This window comes from Staurois parvus, unplaced genomic scaffold (assembly GCF_062004578.1).
Source record: "Staurois parvus isolate SC_StPar_1 unplaced genomic scaffold, SC_StPar_1.0 ptg000392l, whole genome shotgun sequence".
NCBI classification, from domain to species: domain Eukaryota; kingdom Metazoa; phylum Chordata; class Amphibia; order Anura; family Ranidae; genus Staurois; species Staurois parvus.
This window is the reverse complement of record NW_028318188.1, coordinates 3,897,417-3,924,928: the sequence shown is the minus strand read 5'-3', so window position 1 is coordinate 3,924,928 and position 27,512 is coordinate 3,897,417. Positions and strand designations below refer to the sequence as shown.

General features: G+C 40.1%; 1 protein-coding gene across 4 annotated transcripts in view; it reads right to left on the bottom strand.

The window, feature by feature from the left end:
- Positions 1-2,249: 2,249 nt before the first annotated feature.
- The window catches only part of FAM169A (family with sequence similarity 169 member A), an 88,229-nt gene continuing 62,966 nt past the window's right edge, over positions 2,250-27,512 (bottom strand). For 3 of the 4 annotated variants that reach the window (XM_089686159.1, XM_089686160.1, XM_089686162.1), the window contains 7 exons: positions 23,518-23,655; positions 20,674-20,828; positions 16,725-16,779; positions 15,480-15,612; positions 14,679-14,862; positions 9,997-10,200; positions 2,250-2,939 (listed from right to left, as the gene is read on the bottom strand). In XM_089686159.1, coding sequence (XP_089542285.1) covers positions 2,397-2,939; positions 9,997-10,200; positions 14,679-14,862; positions 15,480-15,612; positions 16,725-16,779; positions 20,674-20,828; positions 23,518-23,655 — 1,412 coding nt within the window. In that variant the 3' untranslated portion in view covers positions 2,250-2,396. The remainder of the gene's footprint in view (positions 2,940-9,996; positions 10,201-14,678; positions 14,863-15,479; positions 15,613-16,724; positions 16,780-20,673; positions 20,829-23,517; positions 23,656-27,512) is intronic. The other variant, XM_089686161.1, reaches the window with a different exon arrangement.

Below are 27,512 nucleotides of genomic sequence, written 5' to 3'. Positions count from 1 at the left end.
ACACTTTTGCGTGGACATACATAAAGCTGTATAGTACATAAATGGGGAGCAATGCAAACTTTCCTACATACCAGAATCCTACCTGCTCCTGTTATGTAGAGTAGACACTAAGTTAACCATGCAAGTGTACATGCTGAAATTGAATACAGATGAGTGAAACAATTCACAAATCAGGTCAACTGGCGATTCCTAAAGTGGCCCTTGCATTTACTGTGTGTGCAATTATTAGGCACGTGAGTATTTTGGCCAAATCCATAATTTTTATGCATATTGTCCAACTCCACGCTGTATAGACTTGAATGCTTATTGGATTTAAGCATTTCAGGTGATGTGTATTTGTGTAAGGAGGGAGGGTGTGCCCTAAGGAGATCAACACCCTATATCAAGGTGTGCATAATTATTAGGCAGTTTCTTTTCCTCAGGAAAAATTGGCCAAAAAAGATATTTAACTGACTTTGAAAAGTAAAACATTGTAAAAAGTCTTTCAGAGGAATTCAGCACTCTTAAGATATTGGGGCGTGATCACAGAACCATCAAATGCTTTTTTTTGCAAATAATCAACAGGTTCGCAAGAAATGTGTAGAGAGAAAAAAAAGACACATTAACTGGCAAAGATTTGAGAAGAATCAAACGTGCAGCTACCAGGAACCCATTATACTCTAGTGCTGTCATATTCCAGAACTGCAACCTACATGGAGCACCCAGAAGTACAAGGTGTTCAGTGTTTAGAGACTTGGCCATGGTAAGGAAGGCTGAAACTTGACAATCACTGAACAAGATATAAATTGAAATGTCAAGACTGGGCCAAGAGATATCAAGACAGATTTTTCAAACGTTTTATGGACTGATGAGATGAGAGTGACTCTTGACGAACCAAGTGGATGGGCCCGTGGCTGGATCAGTAATGGACACAGAGCTCAACTTCGACTCAACCGCGAGCAAAGTGGAGGCGAGGTGCTGGTATTATTAAAAATGAGCTAGTTGGACCTTTTCAGGTTGAAGATGGAGTCAAAATCAACTCCCAAACCTACTGCCAGTTTTTAGAAGACACTTTCTTCAAGAAGTGGTACAGGCAAAAGTCTGCATCTTTAAAGACCATGATATTTATGCAGGGCACTGCTCAATCGCATGCATCAAAGTACTCTACTGCGTAGCTAGCCAGTAAAGGCCTTAAAGATGAAAGAATAATGACATAGCCCCCTTCCTCACCTGACTTAAACCTTATTGAGAACTTGTGGGACCTTCAACAGATTTATGGTGAAGGAAAACAGGACACACTCTGAACTCTCCTAAGAAAGCCCAAACCTCACTTTTGCCTTTATAAAATATTCAGGTGTGAGGTTTATTAACATTTTGGATTGACCAAGAGCACTGTAGTTCAATAATGAAATTAATTTTCAAAATACAACTTGCCTAATAATTGCGCACACAGTGTATACCCACTGAAGTGATAAGCCTCAGGTGATACACAGTGATGAAATAAATGTTCCTACATATGTTGTACCTGTTTATCTGCAGCCCTCTTCTCTACAGCCTCCTAAAACACACATTTTACACAGCATTTCTGAGGTTTTGAAGGCAGGGGGCAGAGATCTGCTGTCAAACACTGCACAACATACACATGCAGCATATGTAATGCTTCACTTCGCAGCCACAAAAAAATATAACCCTTGTATTCAGAGAGCAGTAATGCTACTGAATGCGACCCAATCAAATGAATGGGGTCATGCCACAACCGCTCTGCAGTTGCAGCATTTACAGAGTTAAAACAGGTGGGGAGGCAACATATTACTTCCTTACTGTCTGTCAAACACCCCTACAGACTGCTTTTCAGACAGGCGCTAGGGGCTACACTTAGCCTTATGGCACTGTGCAGTTCCTATACTTACATGATCTAGTGCAGGAGACATGCACTTGTGCACATACTATATATCATATAATATGGAGACCATGCAGCACCCCATGTTGAACCTCCTCATCAGAAGAGTATACTGTTGAAGAGATAGTTCCAGAGTCCTTATAGACTATAATATAATGTTGCCTGAATAATACACAAGCTATGAAATATATCCAAAAGCGGCTTTACTTGTTCTTAAAACTGCAAAACCTTTCCATTGATATTTCTTCCTGACCTGGGTGTAATAACATTTGTGCTTTTCCTATATTATCTTAACTTAAATGCTACAGTATGTATGTGTAAGAAGTAAGGAAACTCAGTAAAACACACAAAAAACACAAATAGAAAAAAATAACACCAACCAGAAAACTTTAAAATTGAACAGTTACAAATGTCTGAAATCTATGTTGCACAACCTTTTAGAACTTTAAAAAAATGCTAAATTATCCTGCTTTACAAATACTGTGTGGTTAACATGAAGGTTGTAGGCTGCCATCACCTAAGCTGACAGCTTGGCTCTTCTCTTAGCAGGTCCTTTGTATGCCCTTGCCTTTCTGCGTAATCCTCCTCTTCTGTCTATAACAGGAATCTCTGTTTCCATTTCCTCTGAGCTGCTATCCCCACCTCTCTCCACAGATTTCCGCAGAGACCGATCTGTCTCTACAGACCCTTCAGACTGGTCTCCAGAAACACTTCTCTGTCCATCAGACTGCTGCTGGAAAGCCACATCTTGTAGTTCCACCACAAGCAGAGGGCCTTGTCGGAGAAGAGTATCTGCTGTGACATTGACTGTTGTTTCTTCTATGGAGGCAGTCTCTAGGGTCAAAGCATCATCAGATGTAGCACACTCTTCTGCAGAATTACTTTCTGTGTATCCAGGTAGACCATTACCTGTTAAGTCCTCATTTTCTCCTGCTACACATGATTCACTTGGTTTCTCTATGATTCTCTCTTTGAATTCCTCTTCTTGTATTTCTGTCTGTTCCATCACAGTTATTACATTTTCATGTGTTGTGGTCTCCAGATCTTCTGGATTAAGGACCTGTGGACAATTAAACAGGACAATTAAACAAGTGAAAATGGTAGATGTCACAAGTCATTTCTCTTGTTTTGAAGAACTCTGCCAAAAGGTGCAATAATCTTTTTCTGCTTCCTTGTACCTAGTCTGCTGGTCCATAACTTCCAAAGATGGATTACCAATAAAGTGGCCTAGGCAAACCCAATGAGATTAGGTAGAATTAACCACCCATGCAGAATTTCTTATCATTTAAATGTGCCTCAAACTATGTTGTTCTTCCTATATGGGCAAAATACACTAGTGTTACACCACTATCTTTTGGCAAGACTTCACATTCCTGGTTACTAGAGCCAGAGATTCATGATCATCTCTAATTGCCTAGAGACTACAAGAAAAGGTGAGCGCAATGGGAAAGGTGCAGCTAAATATACATGGTGTACAGCAGTTCAATATAATAAGCTTAGGAAGAGATGGCAAATGCAAATGCATTAAACTATCAAATTTAGTGACAATCAGTGATTTGAGTATCACAACGAATATCGTTAACAGCAATGGAGTAGAGAACAGTGGAGGCAGCACCAGCAACAGATAAGCCATATTAAACCTATGGGTCATGTCACCACTCAGGCATTACCAACCATTGTTGAGCACTCTATTCCTGCAGCTGCCAAGGTGAGATCACATGACTGGACCATGAGCTCCAAGGCCAAAGAGAATTTTTATAAGTAGTTACGGTTTGAACAGAATTCTACTTTAACATCTAAAACCAAGAGATAGTTTATTAATTTATTACAAAATATTTTTAAAGATCTAGATATATCTCCACAGAACCTCATTTTCTTTTTGGGTCAAATCTCGTGGTTTTAAGTTTAGTTTTAAAGCGGTAGTAAACCGCCAGAAAAAACAAACAATGGGATCCTGCAGGTTTAGGTCATAATGTACTAGTATGCACTCTAGTACATTATGACAGACTTACCTTTACACAGAGCCCTCCAGCGCAGCACTGTCACGGCTCCCTGGCTCTGCCATCTTTACCTAGTCTTCCTTCTGGGTTCAGGTTGTATGAACGGCTGGGGCCGCAATGACATCACTCCTGCACATATGCATTGGTGCTTTCATCTTCAGCATGGGATCTGAAGGTCTGGCACGGCTATGATGTTCCTTTAGAGCTCATGCGCTAGTGATGTCACCAGCTGCATGCTGTGTGAATATCCCCAAAACAGTGCAAGTTTAGGAGATATTCGCAGCACCTACAGGTAAGCCTTATTATAGGCTTACCTGTAGGTACAGCTTAAACAAAAGACTTTACTACCACTTTAAATTTCTAAAAGCAAGAGAGATGGTGTGTCAGTATTTCTCATGTCAAAAATAAAATCATGAATACAGCTTAAAAAAAGTGCTTTAATTGAGTGTGTGGATATCAGTTATGCACTGTGTGTGATTAGACGCCTATAACCATATTAATGCCCATCACTTATGGTTACTAATTGTGAGGTTAAAACTCCTATCAGGTCTGCATTTAATATTTCAATACATGACCCAAATGCCATTAAAGTAATACGTATGGAGAACTGGGATTTTGGACATTTTATCAAATTCTATTGCTTTTCTGAAAGATGAATTCTGTTCATTTTCTTTTGCAAGACTAAACTCTGGAATGTGTTCATGTTTGTAGTATCTAGTTAAGCTGATGGAGAAGACGGAGGTCCAAAGTAGTTATCTTGCATAGGGCTCATTTAGTCCGAAATCCAGACCTGTTTGCTTCAAAGTGCTCAAGGCAAAAATAATTATTAAGACAAGTAAAATGTTTATATCACTCTCACTTCATTCAGCTACAGAAATGACCATTTACTTATAGTATAAAGACTTTATTCATTCTGATCGGTTTTAGCCCATATGGTGTAACCACCAGCAATCTAAACTAAAGTTTGACAGAATCATACAGTTGAAACACATACAGTTGCAAGAAAAAGTATGTGAACCCCTTGGGATTACGTGGAGTTTTGCATGAATTGGGCATAAAATGTGCTCTGAACGTCATCTAAGTCACAACAATAGAAGAACACAGTCTGCTGAACATAATTCTACACAAACATTAGATGTTGCCATGGTTTAATTGCACATAACATGTAAACATTCACAGTGCAGGGAGGAAAAAGTATGTGAGGCCCTAGCTTAATGACTTCTCCCAGAACTAATTGGAGCCAGGAGTGAGCCAACCTTGACTCCAATCAGTGTGATGATATTGGATGTGTTGCTGACAGCTGTCCTGCCCTTAAAAAACACACACCTGTTTTGGGTTTACTGGTTTCAAGAAGCACTGTCTGATGTGAACCATGCCTCGCAGAAAAGAGTTCTCAGAAGACCTACGATCAAGAATTGCTGATTTGCATGAAGCTGGAAAGGGTTACAAAAGTATCTCCAAAAGCCTTGATGTTCATGTGTCCACGGTAAGACAGACTGTCTACAAATGGAGAAAGTTTAGCACTGTTGCTACTCTCCCTAGGCGTGGTCGTCCTGTAAAAATGACTGCAAGAGCACAGCGCAGAATGCTGCATGAGGTAAAGAAGAATCCCAGAGTGTCAGCTAAAGACCTACAGAAATCTCTGGCACATGCTAACATTTTTGTTGACATATCTACAATAAGGAAAACATTAAACAAGAATGAAGTACATGGGAGGACACCACGGAGGAAGCCATTGCTGTCCAAAAACATAATTGCAGCACGTTTGAAGTTTGCAAAAGAGCACCTGGATGTTCCACAGCACTACTGGCAAAATATACTGTGGACAGATGAAACCAAGATTGAGTTGTTTGGGAAGAACACACAACACTATGTGTAGAGAAAAAAAGGCACAGCACACCAACATCAAAACCTCATCCCCACTGTAAAACATGGCAGAGGGAGCATCATGGTTTGGGGCTGCTTTGCTGCCTCAGGGCCTGGACAGATTGTTGTCATTGATGGGAAAATGAATTCCAGAGTTTATCAAGACATTTTGCAGGAAAACGTATGACCATCTGTCCGCCAACTGAAGCTCCGCAGAGGATGGATGATGCAACAGGACAATGACCCAAAGCATACAAGTAATTCAACAAAACAATGGCTGCAACAGCACAGAATACGCCTTCTGGAGTGGCCCAGTCAGAGTCCTGACCTCAAACCGATTGAAATGCTGTGGAATGACCTTAAGAGAGCGATTCACACCAGACATCCCAAGAATATTGCTACACTGAAACAGTTTTGTGAAGAGGAGTGGTCCAAAATTACTCCAGATCATTGTGCAGGTCTGATCTGCAACTACAGGAAACGTTTGGTTGAGGTTATTGCTGCCAAAGGAGGGTCAACCAGTTATTAAGTCCAAAGGTTCACATACTTTTTCCTCCCTGCACTGTGAATGTTTACATGTTATGTGCAATTAAACCATGGCAACATCTAATGTTTGTGTAGTATTATGATCAGCAGACTGTGTTCTTCTATTGTTGTGACTAAGATGACGTTCAGAGCACATTTTATGCCCAATTCATGCAAAACTCCACGTAATCCCAAGGGGTTCACATACTTTTTCTTGCAACTGTATACAGCTGATATAAAAAGTACACACCCCTGTTAAAATGTCAGGTTTCGGTGATGTAAAAAAATAAGACAAAGATAAATTATTTCAGAACTTTTTCCACCTTTAATGTAATCTATTAAATGTGCAACTCAGTTGAACAATAAACTGAAATCTTTTAGGTGGAGAGAAGTAAAAATAAAAAACTAAAAAAATATGGTTGTGTAAATGTGCACACCCTTAAACTAATACTTTCCTTGATTGTAAGCTCCAAGGAGCAGGGCCCTCCTTTCCCTCTTGTATTGAACTGTATTGTTGCTGTATTGTCTCCCGTTATATTGTAAAGTGCTGAGCAAACTGTTGGCGCTACATAAATCCTGTATAATAATAATACTTTGTTGAAGCACCTTTTGATTTTATTACAGCGCTCAGTCTTTTAGAGTATGAGTCTATCAGCATGGCACATCTTGACTTTTCAATATTTGCCCACTCTTCCTTGCAAAAACACTCCAAATCTGTCAGATTGCGAGGGCATCTCCTGTGCACAGCCCTCTTCAGAGCACCCCACAGATTTTCGATTGGAGTGAGGTCTGGGCTCTGGCTGGGCCATTCCAAAACCTTCATCTTCTTCTGGTGAAGCCATTCCTTTGTGGATTTGGATGTATGCTTTGGGTCTTTATGCTGAAAGATGAAGTTCCTCTTCATGTTCAGCTTTCTAGCAGAAGCCTGAAGGTTTTGTTCCAATATTGACTGGTATTTGGAACTGTTCATAATTCCCTCTATCTTGACTAAGGCTACAGTTCCAGCTGAAGAAAAACAGCCCCAAAGCATAATGCTGCCACCATGCTTCACTGTGGGTATGGTGTTTTTTTGGTGATGTGTATTGTTTTTGAGCTAAACATAGCTTTTGGAATTATGGCAAAAAAGTTCAACCTTGGTTTCATCAGACCATAACACATTTTCCCACATGCTTTTGGGAGACTTCAGATTTGTTTTTGCAAAATGTAGCCGGGCTTGGATGTTTTTCTTCGTAAGAAAAGGCTTCCGTCTTGCCACTCTATCCCATAGCCCAGACATATGAAGAATACAGGAGAATATTGTCACATGTACCACACAGCCAGTACTTGCCAGATATTCCTGTAGCCCCTTTAATTTTGCTGTAGGCCTCTTAGCAGCACTTACACACCAGTTTTTTTCTCGTCTTTTCATCAATTTTGGAAGGACATCCAATTCTTGGTAATGTCACTGTTGCGCCATATTTTCTCCACTTAATAATGGCTGTCTTCACTGTGTTTCATGGTATATCTAACGCCTCGGAAATTCTTTTGTACCCTTCTCCTGATTGATACCTTTTAACAATGAGATCCCTCTGATGCTTTGGAAGCTCTCTGCAGACCATGGCTTTTGCTGTAGGATGCAACTAAGAAAATGTCAGGAAAGACCTACTGGAACAGCTGAACTTTATTTGGGGTTAATCAGAAGCACTTTAAATGGTGGCAGATGTGTAGTGACTCCTATTTAACATGATTTTGAATGTGATTGCTTAACTCTTAACACAGCTACATCCCCAGCTATAAGATGGTGTGCACACTTATGCAACCACATTATTTTAGTTTTTTATGTTTACTTCCCTCCCCTAAAAGATTTCAGTTTGTTTTTCAACTGAGTTGTACAGTTTTTAGGTCACATTAAAGGTGGAAAAAGTTTTGAAATGATTTATCTTTCTCTCATTTTTTTACATCACAGAAACCTGACATTTTAACAGGGGTGTGTAAACTTTTTATATCCACTGTATGTTTACTTGTTAAAAAACTTTTATGCGTAATTATGCTTAACTGGTCTGGTCTTGAAATCTAGGAACCATTGCCAGACAGCACAGCCACTCTGACCTCACTTTTATTTAATAATAGAACTTGATCACCAACCTGCTCCAGCTTGTTAATAAAGACTAAGTTCACCTTTTTACATAAACTGGCCCAAGCAAGCAAGGTGTAGTTTAAAATACACAGTGCCATTTGTAAAAATATTTTTTAATGCAAATGGAATTCCTGTAGGACTTTTCTATCATCCATGAAGCCTGGCCAAAATACTCCCAATATTTACATTTCTACATCCTAACCTATTTCAAGAACATGGCAGATATTGGGCGCTTGCCCTCAGCATCACAGGAGAGAGTAAGCTTCCTGGTTCAAAAAGTCTCAAAGACTTTTCAGTTGCACATCCTTACCAGGATTCACTGCTCTAGACCCTTTCCATCTCATATTCTAAGTCAGCATTTCTCAACCTATTTACCCCAGAAGAACCCTTGAAATAATATTCAGGTCTTAGGGAACGCCTACTAAAATCATATCATCGGTTCAGTGGGAATAATGCCCCTTAGATTGTTGGTCAGTGGGATGAATGCCATCTTTAAAATCAGCTGAAAAGATCACTGGGGTCTTGCTACAAGCTTGGCCAAGTAGCAATGGACCTGGAAATATAAAGGCATCATCAGACGGTAGGTCAATTAACCACAGCTCAAGCTTTGGAGGAAACCTAGGGTTCCAGGAAAACCTGGTTGAGAATGGTTGTTCTAAGTAATAGAGAATTCTAGTCATAAGTGATAAAGAGATTATCACTTTAGTTATTCTGAAAAAAGAGGCTCAGGGGTCATTTTCCCTTCAGCTCATCTCCAGTAAATAAGCAAGGATGTAAGAATGTAAACACTGGGAGTAATTCAGCTAGGCTTCATGGGTGACAGAAAAGGCCTATAGATACAGGACTTGTATTAAACAATCATTTTACAAATAGCACAGTATTTTTAACTACTGGAGCACCTTGTCTGCATGGGCCAGTTTATATAGCATGTGAATTTAGCGTTTAAAGATTGGGGAAGAAACAGCAAACTGATGAAGTCATCATGCTGTTCTCTTCTCCTGCATGCTTGGCCACCATATCTTGAATATATTTAAATTGCTGACTGGCAGCAATGTATACAGCAGCAGAGTCCTGACTGGTGCAGAGTGCTGCCCCTCTCTCTACCACAGTAAGTGCTACTGTGCATGGGGAATATAGGCGTCTAGTATCAGGAAAAATTCATACATTTATGCTAGTTCTACTTAAAATTTTAATGTAAAATATAACTATGTAATGTTTATCTGATAAATATATACTATATTTGTATATATTTGCACTTAGGGCATTGCCTCTGCCTTGGGACCATATAAGTGTAGCTAGCAGGCAGATCTCCCCAAAACAGATAATCCTTGACTCCTGGCCACAACAGTGTTAGTTTGTTTTATTGTGGTTGTTCAATCATCAAATGTACAAATTAATAAAGCGAAGAGAATCCAAACATTATCAACATTATATTACAGAAATTGCTTTCTTATAACAGAAATAATTTACATTACTGGATAAACTGTATGTTAAAAAGCAGGACACTTGTCAGGTTTTAAAGTTTTTTTAAGCCTTACACATTATCCGTCATATACTGTAAAACAATCTTTCATAAATTGGATTGTAAATAGCACATTGACTCTAGCTACCTGGTCTGGAAAGGAGTCTTCAAATGATTTTTCTAAGTCCATGTTGACCGAAACGAGAGTAGTGAGAGATTTTCCATCACTATCACCAGGTTCTAAATTGGACTCCGTATCCAAAGCTTCTGTTGCTATTTCTTGTGCATTTACAAGCTGAGGCTCGTACACTTCCTTTGTGATATCACCATTCACTGGTTCCAGATCAACCACCTGCAATCAAAGTATATCTAGACTTAAAAAAAAACAAAAAAAAAATGTACAAGGAAAATACTACAAAACAGGTTAGAACCCTCTGTATCCTGCACACAATCTTCTCTTTTCCACTCTGGTAACTTTGACTTTCACCTTCAAGTCAGCTCACCCCCCTTTCCTTTTCTAAAACTCCTACTTTTTCCAGTCTTTCTGATACATTCTTAAAGCCCAACTACAGGAAAATTAAAAATGTCACTCTTGGGGTGGGCACCCCCACACTGCAAGGGTTAATTGCTTTAGCCTAGGGACAGTGGATTAAGCAGTAAATACTTACATTACTCATTGCTCCAGTTGCACTACAGCCTCCTCAGCATACAAGAACGAGTTAATATTAGTGATGGGCTGAACACCCCCGTTTATTTTGTGGTTGAACATTCAAACCCAATGAAAGTTCGAATGCGAACTTCAAACTCAATGCAAAACTATGGGACTCAAATTTGTAAATTCAACAGTGCCCATTTTGAAGGCTCATATGCAAGTTACTGGCCATAAAAGGGGTATGGGGATGTGGGTACTGCCCTGAGGGACGTGAATCAGTGAAATTTGTTTTTTCAAAAAGTACCATTTTTAAAAGGGCAGTCATTTTTCATTGCTTAAAGTAAGAAAACAAAATCCTTTAAATATCATGCCCGGGGGGTCCCCTTAAACTACCTGCAAAGTTGCACAGCTGTACAATGACCTTTTTTTGTTTTAAAAATGACATTTTTATTAAAAAAAAAAAAAAAAAAATTAGCATGGGTTTTTTTTTTTAAAGTGTGTGGGGTTAGCCTTAAAAGCCATACCTGGACCTTTAGGGCCTGGTAAAGCCACGCACTAAAGGCCCTTTAGGGCCTGGTAAATGTCAGATTGTGGTGAGTGCTCGGCGGGTCACCGCTAGTTCTGCCCAACTGAGCTGTGATTGGCCACAACCGGTAGTCAGGTGCATTGCTTTGGCCAATAAGAATGCACTGTGAGGGCGTAGTGAACTATGGGGTGCGGTGTGCAAGCGTTCAAGTCGAAGTCACGTTTGACTTGAACATCAAGCCCAGCACTAGTTAATATCCCTGAATTTTATGTGATGATGCCAAAACTCCACCCACAGATCAGAGCTTCAGGTGGAGAAGGAGAGTGCTGGAGGGCCAACATAGGGATGTAAGGTTAGTAAAACTGCCTGTGCGTTGACCTGCGAGATATAGCGAGCATTTAACCCTTGCAGTGCATGAATCACTGCAAGGTGGATCTTGCAAAAATGTATATTTTTTTAAGCAATCTATATAAAAAAAAATGTAAAACAAAAAAAGTACTTTTTTTTCTACTTTGATCAGTGACATTGTTACTGTAGATAAAGTTACTGCTGTAGGTAAAATGATACATTTGATTCTATTACATGCCCTGCTTAAAATGATTCAGCAGCAAAATAATAGGGGGGAAGGGAAAGCAGAAGTTTATCAGAATTAGGTAAACTAAGGATTAATAAGGGACTAATACAAACAAATTGTATCAAAAAAATATTTTACTTCTCAGGTTGTTTTACCTGAAATCATATACAAATAGAAACTCGTAGCTTTGATCCACAGATGTATAAGTACAGAACAGAGTAGACACATAAGTAAAAAATGTTCCTTTGCGTCTCTCTATCTCCCATCTGAACAGTGCTTATAAACATTGTATCACACAGTTCTACAGCTGCTGTATTTACACAGTAACTGCAATTGCTGGATAGTGTGGTGGGGAAACAGCAACAGGGGAGGACAGAGTGTACTTCCCCAAAGTTTTTTTTTGTGTGTGTGTGTGTAGCACACTACTGATGCCCCCCTAGTCAATATCACATACAAGATGCATACCTCGATATACACCTTGCTCTTCTCACTACCTATTGGTTATACCAGGGGTCAGCAACTCCTGACGCAAGTGCCTGAGCCGACATGTAATGGCTGCCATGTGTGACTGCAATGGCTATAACTGATAGCTCCTAGGCTTTCAATTACAAAGCCTGGCCCACCCATCTTCCTGACTTAAGTAAGGACATCAGCGTGCTGCAGGGACCCACACATCTGTTTGCTCGTCTGTCCACCAGGAAGCCCACTCACCTGCCCACCGACAAGCCTGCGCATCTTTACACACTTGTACCATCAACATTGGTTCATCTAGATAGGGCAGACTGGGCAGTGTTTAAAAACTGTTAGAACAGATTTCTAGGTAAACATTGTCCCTGCACTTTAATGTCTCACACTCCTGCCTAAAGTGGTACCCTCATCTATAATGACAAAGAACGGGAAATAAGTTTTAATTGTGTTGCTATAATACTGGTTTTGTTAGTGAATTATGAATAACCACAATGCAGTAAATTATTTGGAAACGGTTTTCAAGGATACAGTGTTTAGGGCTGAAGTTTAAAGGTTATGAGTTGTGGCTGAAATAAGGCTTATTTGAAGTCAGAAGTCCATGCATGCAATGGAGCTGGTCTAAGGCCTGAGGTGCACAAGTGCATTAGGACTGGTCTGAGCTAAAAATATGAAGGTTTGTGTCTGATCTGAGGTCTAAAGCTGAAGGTACTGGTGCTGATGTGAGGTCCAGAGGTGAAGGTTATGGGGTTGAACTGAGGTCTAAAGATGGTTGGGCCTGATGTGAGGTGTAAAGGTGAAGTTTATGGGGTTAATTTGTGGTCTAAAGGTGAATGTTACAGGGCTGATCTGAGGTCCAAAGGTGAAGGTTACGGGGTTGATCTGAGATCTAAAGGTCATGGTTATGGAGCGGGGCTGACCTGAGGTCTAAAGGCGAAGGTTATGGGGCTGATCTGAGGTCTAAATGTGAAGGTTATGGGGTTGATTTGAAGTCCACAGTTGAAGGATATGCGGTTGATCCGAGGTCTAAAGGTGAAGAATTTGGGCCTGATCTAAAGTCTAAAGGTGAAGGTTATGAGGCTGATCTGAGGTCTGAAGGTGAAGGGCTTGTGCCTGATCAGAAGTCTAAAAGTGAAGGTTATGGGACTAATCTGAGGTAGAAAGGTAGAGTTTATATGGTTGATCTGAGGTCTTAAAGGTGAAGGTTATGTGGTTGAGCTTAGGTCTAAAGGTGTAGAAATTAACTGCTGGAATCTTTATGCTGTGCTGTATTTTACATACTCCTGACCAAAGTGTTTGTTATCTTAACAAGACTATGTGTGCAGTGTATACTGTGAGTTGGCTCAAATGATATATAACTGTACTCCATGCCTAATATTCAGCCAGATGTAGCCACCCCCACCTTTCATTGTGGTGTGCACTGCATCTGGCACTCTTGATTTCTTATAAAATTATTTGCCACACTATTTTCAAAAGGTTGCCTACCTCTGGTTTATACCGCTTACCCTTCTATATTTTATGGTCCTATGGGGGGAGCTCTTGCTCAAATGGTATCTTTATGAAACTGTATTCTTGCCATTTTTAAATGATAATGTATTTATTAAAGTGGAACTTTACACAAAACAATTAATAAAAAATTATGTTCTTTAGCAAGGAACATACATTCCACATTAATAATTAAGCTACCAAAACTAGTGTGCGATGTAAATTGCCTCCAGCAAGTTGCCATTTTGTTGGAGCCCAGAGCTCTGAGCATTAGTTAAAGCAGAACTAAACCCCCCTATCCCTTTCAGCCAATGAAGGTGCCATCTGTTTGATCTGCAACTGCCATGGAGCTGTACATATAATCAGCTATAACACCAGTTATTTGATGGTTTGACAGTTGGGAGCACAAGAAAATGGGAAAATTAGCATTCCTGTTAGTTTTGCTTTAAGATTTAGACTGTAAGCAGATCAGCCTCTACAAATTCAGCACAGTGCCTAAAATGGAGAGCAACTGTGTATGTGCAGAGCATTGTGAGACAGTGTATTATTGGATTTTAAACAGTATAGGCACTTATTTTTTATGTTTTACATAGATATACCTGCAAATGTAATCAGACAAGCCTACTAATGGATCATTACGGAGATTCTAAATTGGCAAAGTGACAGTGTCTCTTAAAAGCTCACCAATACAAATGCATGCCTTTGGAGCCCACATAAAATACCTGGGGCTTCAGCATTTGTTGACCATGTGATCTCTTCCCAGAATGCAGTGCCCAGGCCTAAGTGGCCAAAGTCCAAGCTCTGTCATATGAGGACAATGTTATCAACTCTGTGTAAGCTTCCACACCATACTAGGAGCTTACACAGGATTTGGCTGCTTCAGGTTTAGTCATGTCACTACAGAACAAAGCAGTGACATAGGAGTCAGAGAAAGGAACCACAGCATGCAGCTGAAGTCTCTGACGGAAGTTGCAGGGCTTGAACTGAGTGACAGTAAGAGACATGGGGTGCTGGGGAGGTACTGTAAGTATATCAGCTCTTCTATACCTTTTAGTTTTATTAAGCAATTGACAGTCACATTAAGGTTCTTTGTATGATAAAGTTTTATTAATTTGTATACTACTGCACCTCTCTCTTTTCAACATTCTCCTCCAGTTCTTTCTGTACTTCTATACTGTCATGTAACACCTGTTGCACAGGTTTAGACGAGATCTCTTCCTGAAGTTTGGCCATGTCAGTTTCATCTTTGTCTTCCGCGAGCTGCTGGATCAGCTCCTTAAAATTCTCCACTATCTGCTCCTTAGATTCCATTCTGTAAAGGAAATCAATACACCGTAACTAACCTTGATCTGGAAAAATATTGTGGACTTTCATTAACAAATATTCTGACTTGACTTTATTTGATAGTTCAGGCCCCAACTAAAATAAAAAAAAAAAAAACACTATTCAGACTGTGCAAAAGCAGCTTGTTGCCCATGGCATACCTGTAGGCCATGCTGGGCTTCTCCCAAGCTTGCCTAAAAAATTCCTAGGTAGCTGCCTCTCCCCCATGCTGCTCAGATGGCTGCGATAGGCCCGGAGATGTAAAAGTGATAATACACCTCTACAAAATGAAGGGAATTACACTATTAGTTGTCGCTGAACAGATGTTCCTATTAGAAGGGTCAACATCACCTCCTGCTTCAAATTCCCTTTCCATTCCCTTTCCATCCTGGTACTAATGACTGCCAGAACGCATAGGGTGAATCTCTGCAGAACGGACACTGAGAGCAAAAAAAAAAATCTTAATAAGGGTTTCAAACTAAAAAAACTAAGTTTTGTATTTATACAGTCTTTAAAAAAAATTACAAAGAAATAGATTATTTCTCCGATTTAAAAACCCAAACTCATTTACCACAATACATTGAATAAATGCAAAACAACCATTACTGTTTAGGTGAACTATCAATCCTGGTATCATCGGTCACTCTTTCTGGTTCAGCATCTTCTAATTTCTTTCCAATCTTTGGCCGTTTCAGCTGGCTACTTCTAGTGCGAGTAGAGACGGGAGTCTCATCAGGTTCTGGAAAATGGAATCATACTGTTTACTGGCCTAAATTCCTCAAAGAACTGTTACACTACGTTTCTATGTGCATTCTGCTCCTAGGGTATAAATTCTAAGGGCTCTTTCACACGGGGCACAGACATGCATCTCCCATGTAGAGCTGTCTTTTACCAGCACAGGGATGCACAGCTCTTTTGTGCATTCCTGTGCCACTGCCCCATTAATTTCTATTGGGACGTGTGACTGCACAGGCACAGCTGCTGTGTTCTAATATAACATGTGGGTGTGTGCGGATGTGGGTCCTGTACCTGAAACCTGTCTGTGCCCCGAGTGAATGGGCTATAATGTTCATACTAGGAAGCTTTAATAATTTACAACAATAAGTATTATCTTTATGAATAAAGAGCATTATTACCCAGCAACTGCACAATAGGTCCATTAGTGTACTATACTCTATCATACTGATCTCAAATAGCCTAGCCTAATAATGACCTGCAATCCATGCTTCATTTATTTTTCTGGGAAATGCAAATTTTCATAAATATACAGTAAAATGTGTCACAATTCTGAAAAATAGAACAGTACAGTTCTGGGCTGTACGTCATACAGCGTTGTGACCAGTGTAGCTAGATAGCTCTCGTAGTAACAACAACGGATGGTTGTGCAATACTACAGAAGAGAAAGTCACCAGCACTCAAATAAAGGGGAATTAGCATGTTTTTATTGGTTTATCAGTTATTTTATTTATGTAACCAATCGGTAATGTAGCCAGTGTTTCCAGGACTCACAGGGTACCTTTCGCAAGGCAATAAATGTGTGGTCTTGAGAAAGGGACCCTGAAAGACCCCAAAACGTTGTCAATATATGACCGATGTGATGCAATGCAAATAAAACGCTAATTCTTCATCTTTATTGAAGTGTTGGTGACTCTTTCTCTTCTCACATTTTGGTGTCTGATGTAAGTATTTTTATTTATCAGTCTATTACACTCTAGAAAATAAGTTAGGTGCTCAATACTAAAGTAAAAATGAATGTGATGATTCTGGCCATGACAAAATTTCAATGTATTAACCACATGCACAGTCGCTACATGAGTCCCTGGCAACAATTTAAACAATGACACTTCTTACCCTTAGAAGAAATATCATCATCTTTTTGAATATCTTTCTCTTCCTCTGTTTCTGCCTGAAAAAAGAAACATTGAAAGATATTCAGCTTGCTAAGTCTACTATATTTTCAAAGTATGTGCATAAAACAGAACCAGCATATTATTACAAACTGGAAAAGCAGTAAGGTGTGAACTTTTTGTTTTCTTTTTGCCTATGCAGTGAACCCCCCCCCTGCTATTAGAAACAAAAGCACAATAGAATTTATTTATTAGCACAGTGCAAAGGGGAATGCTGTACTACCTAACTTTTCAATCAGAGGTACATGGAAGTGGAAGTACCTAGGGGGTGCTTCCACTTCCATTTAAAGTACTGGGAAATACCAAATTATATTTAAAACGGACCTAAAAAATGAGTTTAGTTAAAATATCTTATCCCAAGAGCAAAAAAAATGAATATGTTGCCGGTCACCAGGCTGTAGATGTGGTGGTTGTATCCTGTGCAATGAACCAACATTTTAGGGTGGATACAAATAATGATTTTTAAAAAAAATAAAAAAAATAAATTGGATTTTTTTTATTTATATTGAATTTTTTAGATTTTTATCAAATTTATTTTAATTAAATGCTTTTGGAGTAAAAATATATCTAAAGATATTTTTCTATTTAAGATACATTAATAATTTAGTTTATTCAGCATGAAATGGAGCTTAGTTATGTAGCATGAGGCTGTATATTCTGCAATATTTATATTTCTAGTAAACACATTCAAAGAATCCAAGTTCTGCAAACTGAGATAACATGCACTGCATTGATGCATTCACACAATTTCACAGTAACCATAAGAAAAAACATGAAATAAAAGAGTAGTTCTCCAGCTATGTGTGATTAACCTATTAACCTAAAATCGGTTCTGATATCGCTGTTTTACTAACCTGACAGCTTATTATTCTAAAAAGGAAACCTTCATTTGGTTTGCAAATATTAAAGATTCTAACTAACAGCAAGAATGAATTGGATTCCTTACATTTAAAGAGCACCTGTCATTTTAGATCCATCATGGCAGCACCTCGTAGCAGGCATCCACTCACCTGCTCTCTCACCTTGTTGTGTCACTGCCACATCAGCAGCCGTCTAATTAAAGTGAATGGAACGGTCAGTGAGTCAATGGCAGGTCAGAGGAGGAGCCACTGCGGGACACAGATAACAGTTGCTCCTTAAAAATTATAATTTAAATCGAGCCTTTTCACTAGTGAGTGAAATCATGATTTAAATTGTGATTTAAATCAACTTGATTTAAATCAAATCCACCCTGGATTTGCATAGTTATTTCCCGTTAACTACAGAATACCTCTCAAAATGTTATGAAAATGAGAATTGGAATGGGTTTGTAGTTCAAATCAGGAGAGCAGCCTAGAATAACAAAACTGCTCTTCAACAAATACTGTACAGTAAGTGAGCGTCATCACCCTTGGAAAGCAAGTGAGTTTCTGACAGAACCACCAGGTGCAAATAAAGAAAAAAGCCTGAAACAAGATGCTAATGAAAACGCCACATCTAAGGACTGTTAGCTGCATTGTATTACATTTTTGCTCTTGGGTTTGAATGCAGTTTAGATAAAACAGATTATTGGAAGACCATACATGTTAAGCAGTCCACAGACATGAGGAGACAAATGGCCAATCTGACCGGAAGGGGAAGACATATATATGATATAAATTCTGCTGCAGGTCAGTCAAGACATCTAGATGCAGACCCAGCAGAACCTAGGTGCAGAATTGTTCCCAGCCTCCACAACATCCAAACAAAGTTAAAGATTACATACTGACATCTCCGCTAAAAAAAATCTTACTTTCATATTAGCACAGGATACAAGATAAGAGTCCACACACACTAGCTTAAAAAACCGCCAGTGCTCTTGGTAAGTAAAACACTAAAAATGCTCTAAAAAAATGCAAAACAGGAGAGTTTTTTCCTGTTTCTAAAAGCTGAGCATAAAATATGCCTCTAGACTACCTGATGTGCACGGACACAGGATAACATTAGTTGCTTCTGAAGGCAAAACACTAAACTCCTCTGGGAGCATCATTTTTTTTTAAGCCAGTGTGCATGGAGCTTTAAACTTTAATTTTTATTGCTATCGTGCTAATCTGGAATAAAGAAAAGAAGTTTTTAGTAAACACAGAATGCAATCTTCCCTTTGGCTTCATTCTGCGCAGTAAGACTACTAGTCAACCACTTTCAGGGGCAATATTAATCAGACAAATTAAAAAAACTGTACAGATCACTGTAAGCTTAGTTTAACAAAAGCTGATTTCTTATTGGCTGTTATTACTTTGAACAGCTGATATCAAATGGTATTACATAAAGCTCATTGTTTTCTTCGATATGTATGATTACATTGTGTAATTTTAGTAATCCACATAAACCAAGGCAAGAAAGTGTCTTTATGTCAATTATAAATGGTCGCTTTGATAAAAATGTCATCACCATTGTATTCCTCAATATGGAGTGGTATATACACTGACCGGCCTCTTTATTAGGTACACCTGTTTAATTGTTTGGTAACACAAATTGCTAATCAGCCAATCACATGGAAGCAACTCAATGCATGTTGTGAACACGACTTGCTGAAGTTCAAACCAAGCATCAGAATGGGGGAGAAAGGGGATTTAAGTGATTTTGACTGTGGCATAGTTTTTGGTGCCAGACAGGCTGGTCTGAGTATTTCAAAAACTGCTGATCTACTGGGATTTTCACACACAACCATCTCTAGAGTTTACAGAGAATGGTCCATAAAAGAGAAAATATCCAGTGAGTGGCAGTTGTGTGGATGAAAATGCCTTGCTGATGTCAGAGGAGAATGGGCACACTGGTTTTAGATGATATAAAGTCAACAGTAACTCAAAAAAACACTTGTTACAACCAAGGTATGCAAAATACCATCTCTAAATGCACAACACGTTGAACTTTGAAGCCGATGGGCTACTGCAGCAGAAGACCACACCAGGTTTCATTCCTGTCAGCTAAGAACAGGAAACAGAGGCTGCAATTCGCACAGGCTCACCAAAATTGACAACAGAAGATAGAAAAAAAATTGCCTGGTCTGATGGGTCTCAATTTCAGCTGCAACATTCAGATGGTAGTGTCAGAATTTTGCATAAACAACATGAAAGCATGGATCTGTCCTGCCTTGTATCAATGGTTCATGCTGGTGGTGTAATGGTGTGGGAGATATTTTCTTGGCATACTTTGGGCCAATTAGTACCAACTGAGCATCGTTTATGGTCAATCTGTATTTATTGAGGTTTTATAAAATCTATATAGCAAGGCAAAAGCTGTCAGCAAAGACAGTAACAATAATTAATTCCAAAACAGAAAAAACAGAATTAGGTCTGCGGGAATAAGAATAAAAACTGAGCATCATTTAAATGCCATGGCCTACCTGAGTACTGAGTACCTGAGTACTATTGCTGACCACGTCCATCCCTTTATTACCACAGTCACCAGATCTCAATCCAATAGAGCACCTTTGGGATGTGGTGGAACGTGAGATTTGCATCATGGATGTGCAGCCAACAAATTTGCAGTGATGTCAATATGGACAAAAATCTCTGAGGAATGTTTCCAACACCTTTGATGCCACAAAGAATTAAGGCAGTTCTGAAGGCAAAAGAGGGTCCAACCCAGTGTAGCAAGGTGTACCTAATAAAGTGGCTGGTGAGTGTTTATCTACTGTATATAGGAGGTTCTAGTAACAGCCATAGGTCAGTTGTATTGTAGCACTTGCTCAATCAAGGCTTTCTAGATGTGGAACTGGTTGTGATTCTCCAGGCACATACTATTGGAGTAGGTGAAGTGATAAGGCATAGGTTTTAACTCTATGTACTTTGATCACAACACTGATTGACTGAAAAGTATTACATGTAGAAGATAAACCAAACCATAAAAGTATTGTAATCCCATAGTCCTACCTGTGTTTCCTTAGTATCTTCTCTTTTTTCAGTTTCTGCCCATTCAGGATCTGATTGTTGGGTATTCTGAGGCTGAGATTCTGCAGGAGGCTCAGATGAGGACTTTTCTGTACACTGAGAGATCAGCTCTTGTTTGGCAGTTTCTGGATCTGGGACTGTTACATACATACAATAAAGATTACTGCACATAACCAGAACAATCCTAGCACTGTGTGCTGCTATGCACTGTCATGAAAGCAATAAGAACATTTCCACTGATGGCTCTCTCTCATAATGCATGTTACCTGGCTATTGCTGGCCTCATGGTATTAAATTGCTAACTCAGGTAAAAAAAAGCAGCAAGGGAAGTTGAGTATTGGTAGCAAATAGTTGCCCTGCCCACTGTGATAGGCATGGTGGTGGCAGTGGAGGTGGTGGGTTGGTATGGGGCTGCTGGTGTCCTAGAAAGGGATCAACAGCCAGTGTGGACTGTACAAATAAGTCATCCAATTAACAACGAAACATCTGTTCAGGGACAAAAAAACATCCTTTAACCACTAGCCTACAGGGCACTTATACCCCCTTCCTGCCCAGGCCAATTTCCAGCTTTCAGCGCTGTCACACTTTGAATGACAATTGCGCGGTCATGCAACACTGTACCCATATGTAATTTTTATCATTTTTTTGTGACAGATAGAGCTTTCTTTTGGTGGTATTTAATCACCTCTGGGATTTTTTTTTTTCCTAAACAAACCAAAAACCACTGAAAATTTTGAAAAAAAAAAAAAGTTTTCTTAGTTTTTGTTATACAATTTTGTAAATAAGTGATTTTTCTCCTTCACTGATGTGCGCTAATGAGGCTGCAGTAATGGGCACTGATAGGTGGCACTGATGAGGAGGCACTGGTAGGTTGCACTGATGGGCATTGACAGGCATCACTGATGGGCACTGAAAGGCAGCACTGATACATGACACTGATATATGGCACTGATAGGCGGCACTGATAGGCGGCACTGACTGGCACTGATTGGCACTGTTAGGCGGCACTGACTGGCACTGATGTGCACTGATAGGCGACACTGACTGGCACTGATAGGTGGCACTGATTGGCATTGATAGGTGGCACTGACTGGCACTGATGGGTGACCCTGAAAGGCAGCTCAGATGGGCACTGATATGTGGCATTGATGTGCACTGGTATGCACTGATATGTGGCATTGATGTGGCACTGATGGGCACTGACAGGTGGCACTTCTGGGGCCACACTGATCATCAGGGCACACTGATCATCAGTGCCCTGATGATCAGTGTACATGTCCCCTCTGTGTAAAGCCGATTACCGGCTCTCCTCTTATCTGGAGCTGTCAGCGTGACAGCTCGAGAGCAGAGAAATGCTGATAACCGGCATTTCCGTGTTTACATGTGATCAGCTGTGATTGGACACAGCTGATCACATGACCGAGCCCACAACTTCGGCTCTTTCCGTGATCCGCTGTGTCCGAGGGACACAGTGCACCGGTGATCGCTGCGCTGCACGCTCCCTGAGCCGCACCTGCGCAGTGAGAATGATAGGACATCATATGACGTCCTATCGGAACGAGAGAACCACTTTGCGCCCGTCATTGTACTATAGGGCGGGCGGAAGGTGGTTAAGCTAAAGAATGTTATAAACTTGGAAGCTTTTCCACCTTGTATCTGATAACCTGTGAACATTTTACTACCTTGCTTTTGGGTTAGCTAAAATGATTCAGGAATATAAATTCAGAGGTTTAGGGCAGGACAGTCTGAACTGTATGGAATCTACAGGATAATATAATCTACAGCAATATTAATGGAATAGGTATGTACACCTGGTTTAGGTTACAGAAATGAATGGTACCATGGCTAATGGCGGCAGTATTTTAAACACATACACACGCAGAATTGGCTGTAGACTGTCATGCATCATCCAAGGACCTTAGGCAACTATAGGCTGCATTTAAATAAAAATAAGTTCTGCAAAAGGCACAGTTTTCTCAGGTACCAGTTTTAGAGCACATCGCTAACATGATGTTTTTCTCTGCATGTTAAATGATCAAAAGTATTCATGCTAAAACAAGAGGTATTTAGAAAGATGGAATACAACCTGACCATTGTATAGTACTCTATGGCCTTATTAAAGTGAACCTGTTGCTTTTCCCACATAGGGCAAACAATAGGTACACTTTAAGTTACTATATATCTATTCATAGCTATCCCCAGCAGTGTATACTTATCTTCCTTTCACTCTTGCCACTCATATCAGCTCCTGGAAATGAAGAAATGTCTTGTATAAGCAACAAATTGCCACAGCCAAAGCTTACACAGGACTATGTACTTCCATTTGACAGGTAATGAGTGCCCCTCCATACCTGTAGCTGCTAGCAGTAATCATTGTATTCTGCAATCAGGGAAGGCTCCCCCCTCCCCCACCAGCAGAACACAATAGCGCTGGGAGAGACTCCCCCCATGATGGGAGGAAAGAAAATTGGATCATCTATGGCCTGCCTTAGCCACTAGCAGTTGATTAACTCACAACCTCTGCTGGAAGTCTGTTCCAAGCATCCCCTACTATTTAATTAATATAATGCACAGGGCCAAGTAACTGTGCAGAAGCCCACTGTTGATTGCTGAAAATTAAATAATCAATCTCCTTGCCCTAAGAGCAAATAGATTTTTTCCTAACCTGTTATTGCTGACTATATAAAACACCAACTAACTTATAATTTTTGAGAAATGACAGTATCGCATTCCACATTAATTGTGATAATACAGAAAAGGTCATGAGAGCTTCGAATAAAGTTTATAGTAACGATAAATCATAAATGTAATTGATACACTACTTACATAACTTACCCGATAATCCTACAGTATCTCTCTTGAGTATATGGGAAATAAGGGTTCTTTGGAACCAGTGACCTACACCTTCCACTTCCCACAGCAGCTCTTGATCTCCTGGGTATTTATGTAAATATTGCTTGCAGGCTATAAAACAAAGAATCAATAAGTCACAATTCAAATACAGCTAAATCTACTTCTATTCATAAAAGGAGGGCATAGTAATAGGATATAGTCATTGTCCTGCTAAATGTTACAGAAAATTCTTCTATCCTTTTAAAGTTGAAGCCTAATGGATAAGTTCATCTTTGGGAACATGTTACCTGTTTTTAGGGTGGAACATGTAATATGTTCCCACTCCTGCAGCCTCTCCGCTGTTCCACTGAGAGCTTTAGGTAGGTCATTGATTTTTCCTGTCATTGTGTAACTGCCTGCCTGTACGAGGTATAGACCACAGACTTTTATTATATCTTGCAGGTGTGGTGCTCCAAACCCACAGGATATAATAGAAGTCTATGGCTTGGTGCAGCTAACCTGCAAGAAAGCTGCAGATGAATTGCGCTGCGCCTGCGGATCAGTGTGCAAACAGACTTACCCTAGGTTCACACCTAAGCGGTTTCCGCAGCGTTTTATGTTTTGCAGAAACGCACTACAGTCCATTTAACTTGATTTCCTATGGGACATGTTCACATCTCCACGTTTTCACCTGGTGCGTTTTTGGAAAGGGTCTACAGACTTGTACAGACTTCAATGGAAATGCTGCAAAAAAGCATGTAGTGCATTTTTGCTGTGTTTTTTATGTGTTTTTGGCACAAAAAAATGCAAAACGCATCAAAAACACGTCAAAAGAGCAGGTGCAAAAACAAAAAATGCAACGCAAAACAAAATGCAGAAACGGATCAAACGCAAACTGCATAGGTGTGAACTTAGCCTAATAGTTGTTAACTCTTTTATAGGTGATATGTCCATTGCAAAAGTGCAGTGTATGTGATGTTTAATACAATGACCTTTTTCTCTTCTAGCTTCTGCTGGCATTGCTTTCCAGGCTACTAGAAAGGTCCAAGGTGAAGTGCACTTGGTATCACTCCGCCTGGGACAGGAGCTACAGAGGAAGCACTGACTTATGCGGCTCCTGCTCCCTCCACAGCAGCCTGTTTCCTTTGCTATCAGCGCCAGCTCCATGCACTCAGATGATCGGGGATGGTGGGTTGGCAACTCATTGATTGTGATCTGGGCTTGCTGACCCACCATCTCAGAGCGTGGGCATGTGCTTCCCTGGTTTGAGGTTGAGCACCCCTGAGCTAGATGATGCTGGTTGTCCAACAGCCAGGATATAATTTGGGCTTTGTCTGACTTCCTGCAGCTTCTAGTGCACACTATGAGGAGCTCACTATGTGCTGGGAAATCAGAGTAAGCAATATGAGTCCAGCAGAGGGGCTTGAACAACTGTGCAAGACTGAAAATAAGAGAGTTCCTCACATCTCTGAGGGACTCTGTTGGTGAGATTCCCGCTCTGACTTCCAGGGCCTGCATAACTGCTATGGCCATTTTGAAGGGTACCAACTCACCCTGTTGATTTTTTAACTGAAATGCGGTGTTTGAGTTTTAATTTGGTCATTTGTTCTCTCTATAACCCTGACCCTCAGTTCTTACTATGCAGGCTGCTTGTGGGTGCAGGAATCGCATCTGTTCCCGCAAACACCCGCAGCCGAATAGCGTTCCCCTTACAAGACATGTGGGGCTGCCATTCATTCTTTTTTTGTATAAAACAGTACAGATACTCAGACAGAGATAACAATACAATTTACAAAGTTAGAGGTTCTGTGTCAATAAGCTCGAGCACCGTTCCAGGAACCGCACGCTGCTATGGGCTGCAGGGAAAGGTGCCATTAGTACCTGAAAGTCCAGCTGTCGTGCAGGAGCTAAATCTCTGCACACGACCACTGGGCTCTGAATGAGCAATCAAGTTGTAACCAGATATAGGCCATTCGAAAAAGTATGACATAAGTATTGTCCCCTGTCCCAGCATGAAATAAAGTACAAATCACAGACATATAAAAAGAGTGGCCAGAGCCATTAAAACAAAACCATAATAAAAAGAGGAAAAACAATGATCACTGGGTACTTACAGGCTAAAGATGGGATGAGCATACAGGTTACATATCAAAAGGACTGAGAACCATTGGTCTATGTGTATACAACTAATATCTGCCATTTATTCTGAATGGAACCCCACGCATCTCAGCCCGCAGCACAATTGCCGGTACTGCAGGAAAACCGCATGCACCTTTATTGTGCGGAAACGTGGGCACGGCATCCAATTCAAATGAATGACAGGTGTGCAAAGAGCTGCAGCCACCCAGCCTATACAATGCAACAGGTTAACAGCAGCTGCAGCTATCAATGTCTGTACATGCAACCAGTGTCTTTCTGCGGTGATTGTGGCTGGATCCTCTCAGAGTGTGTCCAGCCAGGACCACATGTCTCTAATGGCAGGCTAATGGCAGGTGATCACTGGTTGTGCAAATATTCACAGATAGCTACGGCTGCTATTAGCATTGCATTACAATGGGGAAGAGTACTACTGCACCATGATGGTAGACAGGGTGGATTTGATTTAAATCAGTAGTGAAAAGGCTCGATTTAAATCATAATTTTTAAAGAGCAACTATCATCTCTGTCCTACAGCGGCTCCTCCTCTGACCCTCTGTTGACTCACCGACAGTTCCATTCCCTTTAATGGGAAGGCTGATGATGCGGCAGTGACACAAGGTGAGGGACGTGGCGGCAGCATGTAAGTGGATGCCCGCTAACAGGTGCTGCTGTGATGGATCTAAAAAGACAGGTGCTCTTTAAATGTAAGGAATCCGATTCTTGCTGGTAGTTAGAATCTTTAATATTTGCAAACCAAATGAAGGTTTCCTTTTTAGAATAATAAACTGTCAAGTTAGTAAAACAGCAATATCAGAACCGACTTTAGTTTAATAGGTCAATCACTCATAGCTGGAGAACTACTCAAATTCTTTTATTTCATGTTTTTTCTCATGGTTACTGTGAAATTGTGTGAATGCATCAATACAGTGCATGTTATCTCAGCTTGCAGAGTTGGATTCATTGAATGAGTTTTCCAAAAATGTAAATATTGCAGAATATACAGCCTCATGTTACATAACTAAGCTCCATTTCATGCTGAATAAACTAAATTATTAATGTATCCTAAATAGAAAACTATGTTTAGATAGATTTTTTCTCCAAAAGCATTTTATAAAAAAAAATCCGATTTAAATAAAAAAAATCTGTTTTTTTTTTTAAATCATCGATTTTTAATTACCCTGATGGTAGAGTAAAGAGCCATGGCACAATGACAGGAACACTGATGTCCTGCTGAACACCAACAGCTGGCCTGTTTAATTGTCTTGCATGACAATGCAGCTGCTGGACAGAAATCTCTCATATACTTAGAGGTATGGGTAGGAAGAGAGTACTTATGAAATGCAAAAATTCACCAAGGGCCAATTCACACTTGTGCAGAGAGCTGAGTTTTTCTGCAAAAGAAGAAAAGGTTTTCAGTTTGTCCTTTTACACTTACACACAGATCTCAGCTGCAGGATGGAGTGGTGCTGAAAACTCCAACATGTCTGCATTTTTCTGCACCACTGCGCAGCTCTTGGTGTCACCTTACTTGCGGAGCATAGAAATTAATGAAATTTTACTTTGTGACATTCCTCTGAAGTTAAAGTGTTACTAAACCCAGGACCCTGCATTTACTATATCTGGTCTCCCACAATACACACAATATGGAAATACAATTATTTTAGTAAATATAAACTACTAAATACGTTTTCTCATCAGCAGTCAGAGCAGTCTTGTGGATTCTATCAGTGGTCAGCAGAGCACTAGCTAAAGCTTGTAGGAGGAGTTTTCTTTCTGCTCTAGGAGAATGCAAAATCCCTGACCTCTGTCTGACCAGTGCTGATTGGCCCTGTGCTGATCACATGCACTCT